Source organism: Vipera ursinii, assembly GCF_947247035.1.
Source record: "Vipera ursinii genome assembly, chromosome: 6".
In the NCBI taxonomy this organism is placed as follows: domain Eukaryota; kingdom Metazoa; phylum Chordata; class Lepidosauria; order Squamata; family Viperidae; genus Vipera; species Vipera ursinii.
The window spans coordinates 7,764,696-7,779,048 of NC_139515.1; the positions used below are offsets into that span (position 1 = coordinate 7,764,696).

A 14,353-nucleotide genomic window follows, 5' to 3' on the forward strand; every position below is an offset into this window, starting at 1 on the left:
AGAGATCGAGTGCCCCAAAACCGCCCCCACCTCTCTGCCCACCCCCGCTCTGCATCCATCCCACCCGCAGGGCCACCCACCGCCGCCACAGTCCGCTGCAGCAGATCACCCAGGCAGCCCACCAGTGCCATGGCAGCCACACCCTCTGCCCGCACACTGCAGCATTATCTGCGTGTGACAGGGCGTGAGGGCGAAGTCTTGTTCCCACTGCCTGGCTGCCATGTCTTTGGCTGCGCTGCTGTGCGTGGACCATGCTCAGGGCTGACTCTCGGGGGGGGGGCTGCTGGTGAGGAGGGGGCCATGGGGGGGCAGGGCTGGGGTGATGGCACATGTGCCCACAGAGAGGGCTCTGAGTGCCAGCTCTGGCATGCGGGCCATAGGTGTTGTGATTCAGGGTCAGCCTGTGGGTTCGGCAGTTGGGTCAGACGATTCAGAGGAGGAGGAGGGGGGTGTTGGAGAGCTTGCTGAGGATAGCCTTGAGGCTCCGCAGAGCCCTCAGCCAGGCCCCCCCCCATCTGGTTATGACGCAGACCCAGCTGTGTGAGCCTGACAGCGTGGATGAAGATGACCCACAGCTGGCCCTGTTCAAGGATGCCCGACGCAGGAGGCAGTCAATCAGGAGTAAACAGAGAAAGGCAATGGGGCACCTCGGAAGGAGGCAGAGAGAAGCCACACCCTGAACTGTTTAAAAGGGGAATGTGTGGGAGGGCTGGTTTACTGAAGGCAACCGTTTGAATAGCTCCTGTTTCATGGTTCGTGTTTGCTCTCTTTGCTCTGTTTGCTCTGTTTTATGTTAATAAATTTGGCAGGCTTAGTTCCAGCCTCTTGCCATTTTGTAAAGGGGTTGTCCCTGCCTTTTCTGCAGGGCCGGTAGTAGGCTGGTACAGAACAATAGGTTTACTACCACAGGTATAGGGCAGTGATGGCGAACCTTTTAGAGACCGAGTTTCCAAATGGCAACCCGAAACCCACTTATGTATAATCGGGTGCTGGGTGGGCATGGCCCTTTGGGTGGGTGTGGCTCATTGGGTGGGCACGGCTGCGGTGGTAACAGCAGACTGGGTGGGACTAAAAAGTTCAATCAATCAATTCCAACTTTGCAAGATCTTTTCTTTTCCTGTGAGAAGTTGAAATTGATTGATTGATTGAACTTTTTTTTTTGCACATGGTGGTGGAGGCCTAAAGCGAAAAGGTTTTATAAAACACAGCTGAAGGCCTAGGACTGGGGCGATGGGGCGTGTCCCCACAGAGAGGGCTCTGCATGCCACCTGTGGCACCCGTGCCATAGGTTCACCACCACGGGTATAGGGGATGTCAGTGTCGGCGTTCTGTTTATAAGGGCTTCAGGTGTGGGTGTGTCGAGTGAGGGCCTTGTGATGGGTCAGGTGTGAGTCATCGGTGACTCACGGAATTGCTTGTGGAGTGCCAGGCTTCAGTGAACTCAAAAGTGTGGCAGGTGGCAGCGTGGCCAATGATTTTGTGTCTTGCTCCAGTTGAACTGGTGCTGTTCGGTGTTGGTGTGGGTAGAGATTATGGATTTGGGATCGTGGCGTTTGACGGCAAGCCGGTGTTTGTGGATCCTGGTTTTTAATTTGTCCCACGTAGAACTGGTTGCAAAGTTAGTAGTAAAGTGTACTTTTGGTTTATCATGGACCAGGAGTCTGTCTTTCCTAACTGACCGAGTTGGGGTGGTTGACGTTGCATGAGATCGGAAGAAGCGGAGAGACCTGAGCTATAGAATCGCCAAGAGTTTGACTCAGCCAAATGGGTGCCAACATCATCATCATCATCCTTATTATGGATGGCTAGACAATTCTTATGGTTATTGCTGCACAGTCAGCCAGATGCTGCTGCTGCTATCATCATCATCATCATCATCATCATCATCATCATCATTCAGTACCAGATAATTCTGACTTAAGTTTGATACTTTTGACTTTTACCCTTCCCAAAGAACTCAAACCGTGTAAAGATATTGTTGCTCTGAGTGAAACAATTTTTTTGTAACTGACGTTTTGAGATTTTTTTTGCCCTTTCTTCTTGTGGCACCACCCCACTTTGGCACCACAACTTGCTTTCTTTTTCCACATTTGCTCAATCTCTGTCTAACAGTCTTTATATGTTTATACACACACACACACACACACACTTATCATGATAGCTTTCAGTGAACTTTTTAAGATGCCAGGACACCTTCCCCTGCCTGCATAAATCAAGTGCTACGTGGGTGGGGTTTCAGTTGCATAGAGGAAAGTTCCCAGCTAAAATAGCATTTCCTATTTTTCTGAGTTTGATCGTAGAAGAGGGGGCGGCGTTATGGCTGGGTATTCCCCCTCCACGAAGGAGGTGAAGATTTCACCTCGAAAATGAAGGATTTTATTGCATCTTGTGTATATCGACTGCTCATTTGACGAGACAGGTGTCCTCGACTTACGAACAGAGGTGGGACCGGAATTGCATTTATGTAGCAAGAAGATATCTGGAAGTATATCTATGGCCCTAGTGAATGCCAGGTTTTTTTCTCCAAGTGTCTCTATTTTTCTCAAGGAGAAGGGAAGGGAAGAAGGGAAGGGAAGGGAAGAGAAAAGAAGAGAAGAGGAAGAGAAGAGACGAGAAGAGAAGAGAAGAGAAGAGAAGAGGAGAGGAGAAGAGAAAATAAGGAATGGAATGGAATGGAGAATAGAGAATAGAGAATAGAGAATAGAATAGAGCAGTGGTGGCCAACCTATGGCACGCGTGCCAGAGGGGGCACTCAGAGCCCTCTCTGTGGGCATGCACACCTTGCTCTTTGGCTATGTTTTCGTAGGAAAAAGCCATTTCTCAAGCCCCTTCCTAGCCAAAACAAGCCTCCGGAGTGAGCACGCTGTTTTCAGCTTTGAGTTATATCAATCTGACACCAGAAACAGACTAACGGATGACCCGAGTGCTGCATGTGTTGCTCTCAAAGTTACAAAGTATAAGCCAAGGTTAGACAAATTATCAGCAAGCATATAACAACAAAAATCACATGAATTGTTCAAAAGCATGCCAAATGCAAACTTTCACCTTTCGATAAAAAGTTGTTTGTATCATTGAAAGCTTTGTTATTGTGTTTTTCTTTTAAGACAAAAGATGTTAATGTGTGAGTTGGTTTTTTCTAAACTAAAACCTCAGTATTCAGATTAAATTGCTGTGCTGGCACTTTGCGAGAAATAAGTGGGTTTTGGGTTGCAGTTTGGGCACTCTGTCTCTAAAAGGTTCACCATCACTGGAATGGAATAGAATAGAATGGAATAGACTAGACTAGATTAGACTAGACTAGACTAGACTAGAATAGAATAGAATAGAATAGAATAGAATAGAATAGAATAGAATAGAATAGAATAGAATAGAGGAATGGAGAATAGAATAGAATAGAATAGAATAGAATAGAATAGAATAGAATAGAATAGAATAGAATAGAGTAGAGTAGAGTAGAGGAATGGAGAATAGAATAGAATAGAATAGAATAGAATAGAATAGAATAGAATAGAATAGAATAGAATAGAATAGAATAGAATAGAATAGAATATAGACTAGACTAGACTAGACTAGACTAGACTAGACTAGAATAGAATAGAATAGAATAGAATAGAGGAATGGAGAATAGAATAGAATAGAATAGAATAGAATAGAATAGAATAGAATAGAATAGAATAGAGTAGAGTAGAGGAATGGAGAATAGAATAGAATAGAATAGAATAGAATAGAATAGAATAGAATAGAATAGAATAGAATAGAATAGAGGAATGGAGAATAGAATAGAATAGAATAAAATTAGAATTAGAATTAGAATAGAATAGATATTGGAAAATTAGAATAGAATAGAATAGAATAGAATAGAATAGAATAGAATAGAATAGAATGTTTCTTATGATCACAGACCAGAATTGCAACTAGAGGCATGTTAAAAAAAAGAGTAAAAATAAAGGAAAAATACAGAACAGGGTAAAAATATTGCCATTGGTAGTGGGTTCAAGAAGCTGTCGTAAAGGCAGACTGATTTGCAACCCTGTTAATTGCTTTAGCTTGTTGTTTGCAGAACAACGCTGGATTCTTGGCACTTCAGTGCTCTGTTTTTCCCCCTTCTGCCTGTCCCCTCCCAAAATCAGATGGCAAGGAGAATAAAAAAAATCCAGCTGCATCTTGAGCCAAGCTCATGCGAGCCCTCCTCTTTGCTGGGAATGAATTTTCTGCTTATCACTTCCTGTGAGCTGCAGTAAATCCAGAGGACCTGGCAGTCACCCCCCTGAAGTTTCAACGGTGAACGGAGCATGGAGGAAATGTGGAATTTCTCCATGCACAATGAAAGGAAACCTTGTAAGAAATAGAGCCAAATGCAAAGCTTTCCGAGCTTTCTAGCTTGGTTTTTTTTTTTTAATTTTTTTCTTCTTCTTCTTCCTCTTTTTGCATGCAAGCACCCTTTGCAAGGCTTGTACTGGTTACTAATTTGTTAGGAAACAGTGAGGTCATTTACATGAGGATTGTGCCTGAATGACAAATAGGTTGCTGTGTTTGCCAGTGAGTGGTTTAGAGAGGATTTCAAAAGCCCAGGGATGAAATTCCAGTGGAAGAGGGATGGCTCTGTTGAAAAGAAAATTTTTTATCAGGGTTCAGTCCTAAGCTGGGAATAAACAAAATGGAGACTGCTTTAGAAAGAAGGCTGCAGTTTATTGAAGAGGGGAGCCAGACAGAAAGATGGCTGTGGGAAAGCTGACCACATGTAGCTGGGAATGGTGGGGTTTTATACCTTCTTGAGCTTTTGTTTGGAGTTGTTCCTGTGGCATGAACTTTGACCTGAGTCCAAGTGTGCCTCTCTGGTATTCTGATAGTGGTGGATTAATCCTATTTATGTCCCAAGGGTCACATCCTGCTTCCCTGGGGCTGTGGCTGATGACTATGTCCTGTGTTGGATTTTTTGGTGTGTGGGGTTGTTGATTCTAGAGATCTTTGTCTTTCTAATCCCATCAGCTCCAAGCTTCCTGGCTCCAGTCTTTCTGACAGGTTTATCACATCTGCATTTCTGCAGACCTGGTTTCTATTTGGGGCAGAGAGAATTGGGGTGGGGATTGGTTTCTGCCTTTAAGATCCTTTGGGGAAATATAATATTCTGCCTTTTAATATTCCCCAAAATATTTCTTTCTCTCTCTCTCTCTCTCTCTCTCTGTGACTTCCCACAGCTTGCATGCTTTTCCCATTAAAGCCGTAGGCCCAGATTCTTATTCCTTCCTCACTTCAGATCACAGTATCTCTGTTCATTTAGTTGGATCCGTTTAAAAACCAGTGCTCAGAAAAGTAATGACGGTGGCTTTGAGCAGGGGGTTGGACTAGAAGACCTCCAAGGTCCCTTCCAATTCTGTTATTCTATTGTTCTGTTATTCTGACCTCTGCTGGGTAGGGCTGAATTGCCTAGCATGCTATTATATTTACATACATGTAGTCCTTGACTTATGGACACAATTGAGCCCCAAATATTTATTGTTAAGTGAGACATTGGCTAAGCGAGATTTGCCCTGTTTTATGACCTTTCTTGCCACAGTTGTTAAGTGAATCACTGCAGTTGTTTAAGTTAGTTGCCAAGTGAATCAGGCTTCCCCATTGACTTTTCTTGTCAGAAGGTGGCAAAAGGGGATCACGTGACCCCTGGGACACGGCGACCGTCATAAATATGAGTTGCATATTTGCAACTTGTATTTGCAAGTGTCTTGAATTTTGTTGCCAAGTGCCTGAATTTTGATCACGTGACCGTGGGGATGCTGTGACGGTCATTAAATATGAAAAACAGTCATAGATCACTTTTTCCAGTGCCGTTGTAACTTCAAATGGTCGCTAAACAAACTGTTGTAAGTCGAGGATCACCTGTGGTTCAGTTCAGCGAATTGGTTTACTGTCTGAGACCAATAATTGAAAACATGCCCTTTGTTTTCACAAGGTCACACCTTATGTATTCTGAAAAAGAATTCCGCAGAGGGTGGAAATTATTGAGTCCATGGTTGTGTGCCAAAACTGGACATTGGTACGTTTTTCACGTGAGGACCTATATTTTGGGTAGCATTTGTTTTATGGTTGTGTGAAATCAAAAGAGCCAAAGTCGTAGCTTTGGACACTTTGCTTCAATCAATAAATGCAAAAGTCACGATAAATCCTGTTCATTTTGATTTTTCTTCTAGGCTGGTGGATGACAGATGTGTGGTTCAGCCCGAAGCAGGCGATCTTTGCAATCCACCCAAAAAATTCCGAGGTAAGCCCTTGTTGGAATTCATTGTTGGAATGTGTTTCCATGCAACAACTACAGTAGTATTCAGCCAGCAGTCGGTGGTATTTACAAGTTTGGGTCTATGGTATAAACTTTCTGCTCTTTTGTCCTAAGTAGAGTTTCCTGCTTCCTGTTAGAGTTAAGCAGTTGAGCAGTAAAGCACATGGTGACTGTATTCGTTGTTTGCTTTGTAGTGCTTGATATAAACAGAATTTCTAGCGGCACTGACAACATTAAAAGGACATTGTAAATAACAACCAATTGTAACAACTGCCATTGTTACAATTGTTTTTATTATTATTTATACTAGAACCGAGATTCTCAAAAGATAGAGTCCTTCCAAGTGTGTTGGGAATATACCGCCAAGAAATTCCCACCAGTAGTTGCCAGGATAATTGGGAAGTCTGAGTATTTCTACTCTGACATGCTTGGGCAACATTAAGGGGGAAGCTCGCTCTGAATTGTTGTACAGATAGTCCTCAATTGCAACCATTCGTTTAGCAACTGTTTGAAGTTACAACAGTGCCAAAAAAAAGTTCGCTCCTCAAGCTTACAACTGGTTCTTGCACTTATGACTGCAACCTGCATTGTCATCTGATTGCAATTTGGTCATTTGGCAACGTTTAACACCGGTTGTAATGTCCTGCGGTTATGTGACTGCTATTTGTAACCTGGTTTCCAGCAGAAAAGCACCACTTGTAAGAATGGCTTCACACTTATGAGTGCGGATTCACTTAATGACCAGAGTGATTCATTTAACGACTGTCATGAAAATGGTCGTAAAATTGGGTCCGACTCGACTTAGGACCACAGTGGGGAAATTTCCGCCTCAATTGGGGTCGTACGTCGGGGAGTCTCTGTAGAAGCTTCTAAGAGGAGAACCATATAAGCAGAGGGGAGTGGGGGTGGAAAATAGGAGCTCACAAAAAGCTATAAAATTTGCTCGTCAGAAAAAAGTGCTACCTAATTCCTTTTGTTTCTCCGAGCTTGTTGTCTGTGTCTCTGCTGTTGATCAGTAAATATTTTCTTTCTTTTTGAATCTTAAAAGCCACACAGTTATGTATTTGGAAAGGTTTTACAAGGTTGACTTAACTAGATGGACTGGTGGCAATTTAGGTGTGCCTAACAATTGCCTAACAATTGTCGATCAGAAGGTCGGCAGTTTGGCGGGTCGAATCTCGAGTGCCGCGTAACAGAGTGAGCGCCTGTTACTCGTCCCAGCTTCTGCCAACCTAGCAGTTCGAAAGCACGTAAAAATGCAAGTAGAAAAATAGGGACCACTTCGGTGGGAAGGTAACAGTGTTCCGTGCGCCTTTGGTGTCTAGTCATGCCGGCCACATGACCACGGAGACGTCCTCGGACAAGCGCTGGCTCTTCAGCTTTGAAACAGAGATGAGCACCGGCCCCTAGAGTTGGAAACGACTAGCACGCATGTGCGGGGGAACCTTTACCTTTACCTTTAACAATTTCTTAAGCATTAAACGGTTGCAAATTTTACCTGTTGTCCCAAAGGAGTTTTCCCCCCCAAAAGGCAGCTGGACTTTCTTTGTTTTTCCTTGAAGAGGTTTCGCTTCTCATCCAAGAAGCTTCTTCAGTTCTAGTGGAAGATGGACGAACTGAAGAAGCTTCTTGGATGAGAAGCAAAACCTCTTCATGGAAAAAAAAAACTCCAGTTGCCTTTTGGAAAAGCACCTTTGGGACAACCATGACCTGGATGACGGGGAATCTCCATGTTTACCTGTTATCGTTTTTACCTTACCATCCTTTAATTTTAACTCCAACAATTAATTTTGCAGCATATTGTTTCCTTTTGTCAAAATAACGTTGTTGTTCACACTATTCCCTGCGAGCTTTGCATGTCGCTCTTATTTTGTGGTTTCGCTATTTAAACCTCTGTTCTTTTCCATTGCAGTTTTCTTCTTTTCCTTCCCCAAAATCCATGCCCAAGATCAGGGGTAGGCAGCCTTGGCTCTTTTATGACTCGTGGACTTCAACTCCCAGAATTCCTGAGCCAGCACGGCTCAGCTTGGAAACCTCTCCCTTTTCCCTCAGCATGGCTGACTCAGGAATTCTGGGAGTTGAAGTCCACGAGTCATAAAGTGGCCTAGGCCTAGGGCAGGGGTAGGCAACCTTGGCTCTTTTATGACTCGTGGACTTCAACTCCCAGAATTCCTGAGCCAGCACGGCTCAGCTTGGAAACCTCTCCCTTTTCCCTCAGCGTGGCTGACTAAGGAATTCTGGGAGTTGAAGTCCACAAGTCATAAAGTGGCCTAGGCCAGGGGCAGGCAACCTTGGCTCTTTTATGATTCGTGGACTTCAACTCCCAGAATTCCTGAGCCAGCACGGCTCAGCTTGGAAACCTCTCCCTTTTCCCTCAGCGTGGCTGACTCAGGAATTCTGGGAGTTGAAGTCCACAAGTCATAAAAGAGCCAAGGTTGCCTACCCCTGCCCAAGATATATTAAGATATGATTGTTTTTATTTTCTGATGCAACAAGACTTCTTCCGTGAGTAGGGTCATTTTCTGATGGATTTTTTTTAATTGCTTTATTCTTCCTACCCCCATTCTTCTTCTAAGAAAAAAAAAATCTAGTCCAATTCTTTCCCTGTGCCCTTTTAGGAAGACCTACCCTTCCTGGTGCATCCCGCTCTATTTTATTCTAAAGGTAACCGAATGTGAACAATGAACACATTGTATAACCACCTTATTTACACGGAACAAATTGAGGGGATGAGACAGGTGTCAGCTACAGCTCACGTGACTTTGACTTGACGCTATCAATCGTTTCACCAGGGTTCAGCTGAGTAATAGAATAAAGGAATTTGTGTATGACAGAAAGGAGCTCTGAGACCAATTTTATTATTATTATTTTTTTTGCCTTGCTGATTTGCAAACTGGAGAGAAGAGAGAATAAAAAGAAAAAAGAAAAGAAACCAAGTTAGCGTTCCTTTGCCTCTAGTCACCGTTGCTAAAGAAGGAGGAGAGACAGAGAGGAATTGATCTGAGCCAGGTGTTCCTCAGTCCTTAAAACTCACCTGCTTCTTAATTCCACCTTTTTTAAAAAAAATTTGATTTTTTTTCTTATTTATTTACAAAGTTAAAATACAAAACCAAGCACTGGAAAAAGGGACTTGCGACCGTTTTTCATACTTAACGACCGTTGTAGCCTCCCCGTGGTCACCTGATCAAAATTCAGGCACTTGGCGACTGACTCATATTTATGATGGTTGCAGTGTCCCGGGATCATGTGATCCCCTTTTGTGACCTTCTGACAAGCAAAGTCAAAGTCAGCCCGGTTACTAACTCAGTACCTGCACTGATTCATTTAACAACCGTGGCCAAAAAGCTCGTGAATTGGGTTTCGTGCTTGTGCGAGCGAAGCGTGATCGGAGCTGCCGTCTCTCTATAAATACTGGTGGGGATGTGTGGGGTGCTGGCTTTGTTGCTCTAAGTGGATTGGTTGGCTGTGATGGGACTAACGAGCACCCAGCCAGCACCTCAGCCACACAGGATGTTACAAATCAGCCAACTAATCCCCTAACAATAACCTCATCAACCAATCATGATGTAACATCACAGCCAACCAATCCACTTACAGCAGCAAAGCCAGCACCCCACACATCCCCACCAGTATTTATAGAGAGACGGCAGCTCCGATCACGCTTCGCTCGCACAAGCACGAAACCAAAGACACCAGCCTGAAGATGACGAGTGGGACCTTGTCGAAACGTCGCCAAGACACCCTCAATCCTACACGGGAAAAGACCCAAATACGCCAAGACCTTATATATATATATATTTGTTTTCTGAGGTTTTCGTGGGTGCTTGTATGTAGATCTTTGGTCATTCGGGTTTTTCCCCCACGTAGAGTTGGAGGGATCAGGGCAACGTTTTGACAAAATCTCATCCGTCATCCTCAGGCTGGTGACTTTAGCTTCGTTCTTCTGGGAGAAGTGTGTGGTAGTGGCTGTTTTTTCTTCTTTTTTTAAAAAAGAAATTTTTAAAAAGAAGAAAAAATAGCCACTATCACACACTTCTCCCAGAAGAACGAAGCTGAAGTCACCAGCCTGAGGATGACGAGGGGCCGGTGCTCATCTCCGTTTCAAAGCCGAAGAGCCAGCGCTTGTCCGAGGACGTCTCCGTGGTCATGTGGCCGGAATGACTAGATGCCAAAGGCGCACAGAACGCTGTTACCTTCCCACCGTAGTGGTCCCTATTTTTCTACTTGCATTTTTACGTGCTTTCGAACTGCTAGGTGGGCAGAAGCTGGGACGAGTAACAGGCGCTCACTCTGCTACGCGGCACTCGGGATTCGACCCGCGAAACTGCCGACCTTCTGATCGACAAGCTCAGCGTCCTAACCCACTGAGCCACCGCGTCCCTTGTACACACACACACTTTTTGGGCTGAAAAATTCCACTTCGGCTTATACTCCAGTCAACAAAAAAACTTACCGAGGACTTGCGCGCGGCCGAGGCTTTGGTGCTTCCGGGATCGCGCGCACCTCTCCCAAGCCACCGCCGTCCGGAGACCTGCCGAAGTTTGGGGAGGTTTGGGGAGGTGCGCGCGATCCCGGAAGCACCAAAGCCTCGGCCGCGCGCAAGTCCTCGGTAAGCTCCGGGCGGTCACTTGCTTCGCGTCTCCTGAGGGAAGGGGGGGCGACTGGAGCGGGCGTGTTTCCTCGCCTGCTGGGCGCCGCGATTTGCCCGGGGAACGCGCGGGCCCCGAATGGCAGCGTGGAGCGAGGAAGCGGACAGCCAGGGCTTCCCCGAGAGCCGCGGCCACACAGGGTATTCCTGTGTATTCAGGCTTGCAAAATGGCGGATCGAGCCTCTGCTGGCGGCAGAGGCTTGCAGAGCGCGGATCCAGCCTCCGCCGGCAGCGGAGGCTTGCAGAACGGCGGATCGGCTTATACTCGAGTCAATAACTTTTTCCAGTTTTTGGGGGTGAAATTGGGGGTCTCGGCTTATACTCGAGTCGGCTTATACTCAAGTATATACAGTATAAAGGTAAAGGTAAAGGTTCCCCCGCACATGTGTGCTAGTCGTTTCCGACTCTAGGGGCCGGTGCTCATCTCCGTTTCAAAGCCGAAGAGCCAGCGTTTGTCCGAGGACGTCTCCGTGGTCATGTGGCCGGCATGACTAGACGCCAAAGGCGCACGGAACACTGTTACCTTCCCACCGTAGTGGTCCCTATTTTTCTACTTGCATTTTTATGTGCTTTCGAACTGCTAGGTTGGCAGAAGCTGGGACGTGTAACAGACGCTCACTCTGTTACGCGGCACTCGGGATTTGACCCGCCAAACTGCCGACCTTCTGATCGACACGTTCAGCATCCTAACCCACTGAGCCACCCCGTCCCTATATACGGTATATATATATATATATATATATATATATATATATATATATATATATATATATATATAAAATACAATTCAATAGTACTTATTCAACAACGTGTTGTCTGAGTTTATCATTCACTCATACAAATTTAATTCCTAATCCTTTATTCTTTTCTCCAACCATTGATAAAATAAGTCGCAAGTCTGATCGTATTCTGTTTCTTCTTTTTCTCTCAGCCTCAAAGTAAGTCTGTCCATTTCTGCACATTCTAGTATTTTTTTTTAAAATTATTTCTTCCTCTGGTGGCAATTCTTCATTTTTCCAATATTATGGCGAACATGATTCTTGCCTCTGTCATCACATGTAAAATCAAATATATGCTCTCTTTATCAATCTTTTTTCAATTGATAACCATCTCGTATCAGCAGAAATTTGGGGCTCAGTTCTATCGTAAGTAAGTGCCTGTAAATGTTTTATTTATTTGCAAAGTGAAAATACAAAAACCCAACAAAGGGGGGGGGAAAGAGGACCTAACAAGAACCACAAAGACAAAAAAAGTGTGTGAAACAAACTGTCAAACATACGCATAAAAGAGGAGTCCCCAATTATCGGGCTGTGGCCTTTTTGGAACTGGGCTGTGCGAGAGGCAGGCCGATGTGCGCACACAGCTCTCTTCACCTGAGGGGCACCCCAAAGTTTTCTCTCTTCCACGACTGCGGGGATCCTGCAACTGTTTGTAAGTGTGAAAAATGGTCATAAGTCAGTTTTTTTCAGTGTAACTTTGAATGATTGCTAAACGAACTGTCCTAAGACTACCTGTATCACATTTATTGCACCTGGATTGCAATATTCTTTGAGCCATCCGAAGCAGTGAATTCTTTGGGGGGCAGGGGGGGAGCTTCATTTTCATGTAGGAAAGACAAACGTCCGGTCCGTGTCGCAATAGTTGCTTGTTTTTGCAACCAGCTACCTAAGCTGACCTTTGTGCAAAAAAGCAAAAACACAAAAAACAAAAGCGAAAGAGAGGAAAGGAAGAACGAGCTTGGGACGGACGTGGTGTTAGCAGTTCACAAAAACTTTCTCTTCAATGCCCCTTCTGTGCTTTATTGTGCAAAGAGAACAGCAGAGGAGAAAAAGGAAGTCATTTGCATGTATTTTTCGAGGTTTTTCACTAGGGAAGCCGTTTTGAAAGACATGGAAACTGGGGAAAAAAAACACAAATATGCAATGGAATCCTCCTCCCCCCCCAGGCTGCCCAACTTCCTAGTAATTGTTCCCTAATAAATGCATTGATGTCAGACCAGCCTTTTCCCCTTCTCGAATTTGTGAAGCTGTTGTCAGGCATCTGGAATCTGATCAGGTTGGGAGCTGTTTTTGTGCATTTCCGTGCATGTAGGCTTGTGTGTGAAAACTACGTGCCTAGAGTCACAACGGCTACCAGACCCCCCAAAGTTTCAGCTGGTTGGGAGGGGGACGTTATGTCTGCAGAAGGAGGTGAGGAAAGGGAAGAGGGTAGCCAGGATTGTGCTATGCACAGATAGTCCTTGACTTACGACCGCATTTGAGGCCAGAATTTAACCTCACCAGGTTAAGTGAGTTGCATCCAATTTTATAACCTTCCTTGCAAGTGAATCAGGCCGTTGTTAAACAGATCCGAGAGTCATGAAATTAGTCCACTCTCTCTATTTACGTTGCTTGTCGGAATGCTGGCTGGCAAGGTCACCAATGTTGATCGTGCGACTTCCAGGGACATTACAGCCATCATAAATTCATCCCCGTGACCGTGGGGATGCTATGACGGTCGTGAGAAGATCAGTCATAGGTAATGTTTTTCAGTGCTGTTGTAACTTTGTGCGGTCACTAAACGGATTGAGGAGTACCCTCTACTGGCCAAGCAGCACCCATGTGCGGTGGTGGCATTGAAGGAATTTATATCTGACCTTGGGAGAGTGGTGTGGTGTCCTAGAGGTGAACATGCTCGCTTCCCACTCGGAAAGTTGAAAGTTCAATCCTAGGTAGCGGCAGATGTTTCTCTATCAGGGAGCTAAGAAATAACATGTACTGTGAACTCCGTGTAGGCGTCAGGAAGGGCATCCAGCCAGTAAATGCTCAGCTCCATTCAGATGCTTTGACTCTACCCCGAAACAAAGGATTAAAGAGTTGCAAAAAAGAAAAAAAAAGAAAAACTGACCTTGAGAAAAGGAAGGAACGAGCAAGCTATGAAGATTGATGTCAGCTCACCAGAATAGGCCAAGGCAAATAACGTTTATGGTTCAAATGCTTTTTATTATGAGGGTGGAGGTTTGTCCTCTGAGCTTGTGGGTTGGTTTCCGAACGTTTCGTTGCCAGGCTAGGTAACATCTTCAGCGGAGTTTAGGGGCCGTCAGTGTCGGTGTTCTTCTGCTTACGAGGGCTTCAGGTGTGGGTGTGTCGAGTGATGGGTCACGTGTGAATCATCATGAGAGTCTTTGATAGGTCTTGTGATGGGGAGGTTACATTGGGTCAGGGTCATTGGGAGGTGAACTGCTGGTGGGAGGGGGGCTTGTGTAGGCTGGTTGGGGGTCAGTGCCATCTCTGGTTGGTTGTGCGGTTGATACGGATTCCGAGGGCTTCATAGGCTGGTTGTAGGTTGATGTGCCTGTGGATGGAATTGCTTCTGGAGCACCAGGCTTCCTTGAACTCACGAGCGTGGCGGGTGGTAACTGCGTGGCCGATGATTTTTGTGTTGCTCCAAT

At 45.2% G+C, this 14,353-nt stretch overlaps 1 protein-coding gene across 1 annotated transcript in view; it reads left to right on the plus strand.

Moving 5' to 3' along the window:
• Positions 1 to 14,353, plus strand: part of ITPR2 (inositol 1,4,5-trisphosphate receptor type 2) — a 184,393-nt gene that overhangs the window by 25,463 nt on the left and 144,577 nt on the right. The window contains 1 exon segment of the mRNA XM_083366224.1: positions 6,189 to 6,259. Within this exon segment, the coding sequence (XP_083222350.1) occupies positions 6,189 to 6,259 (71 nt within the window).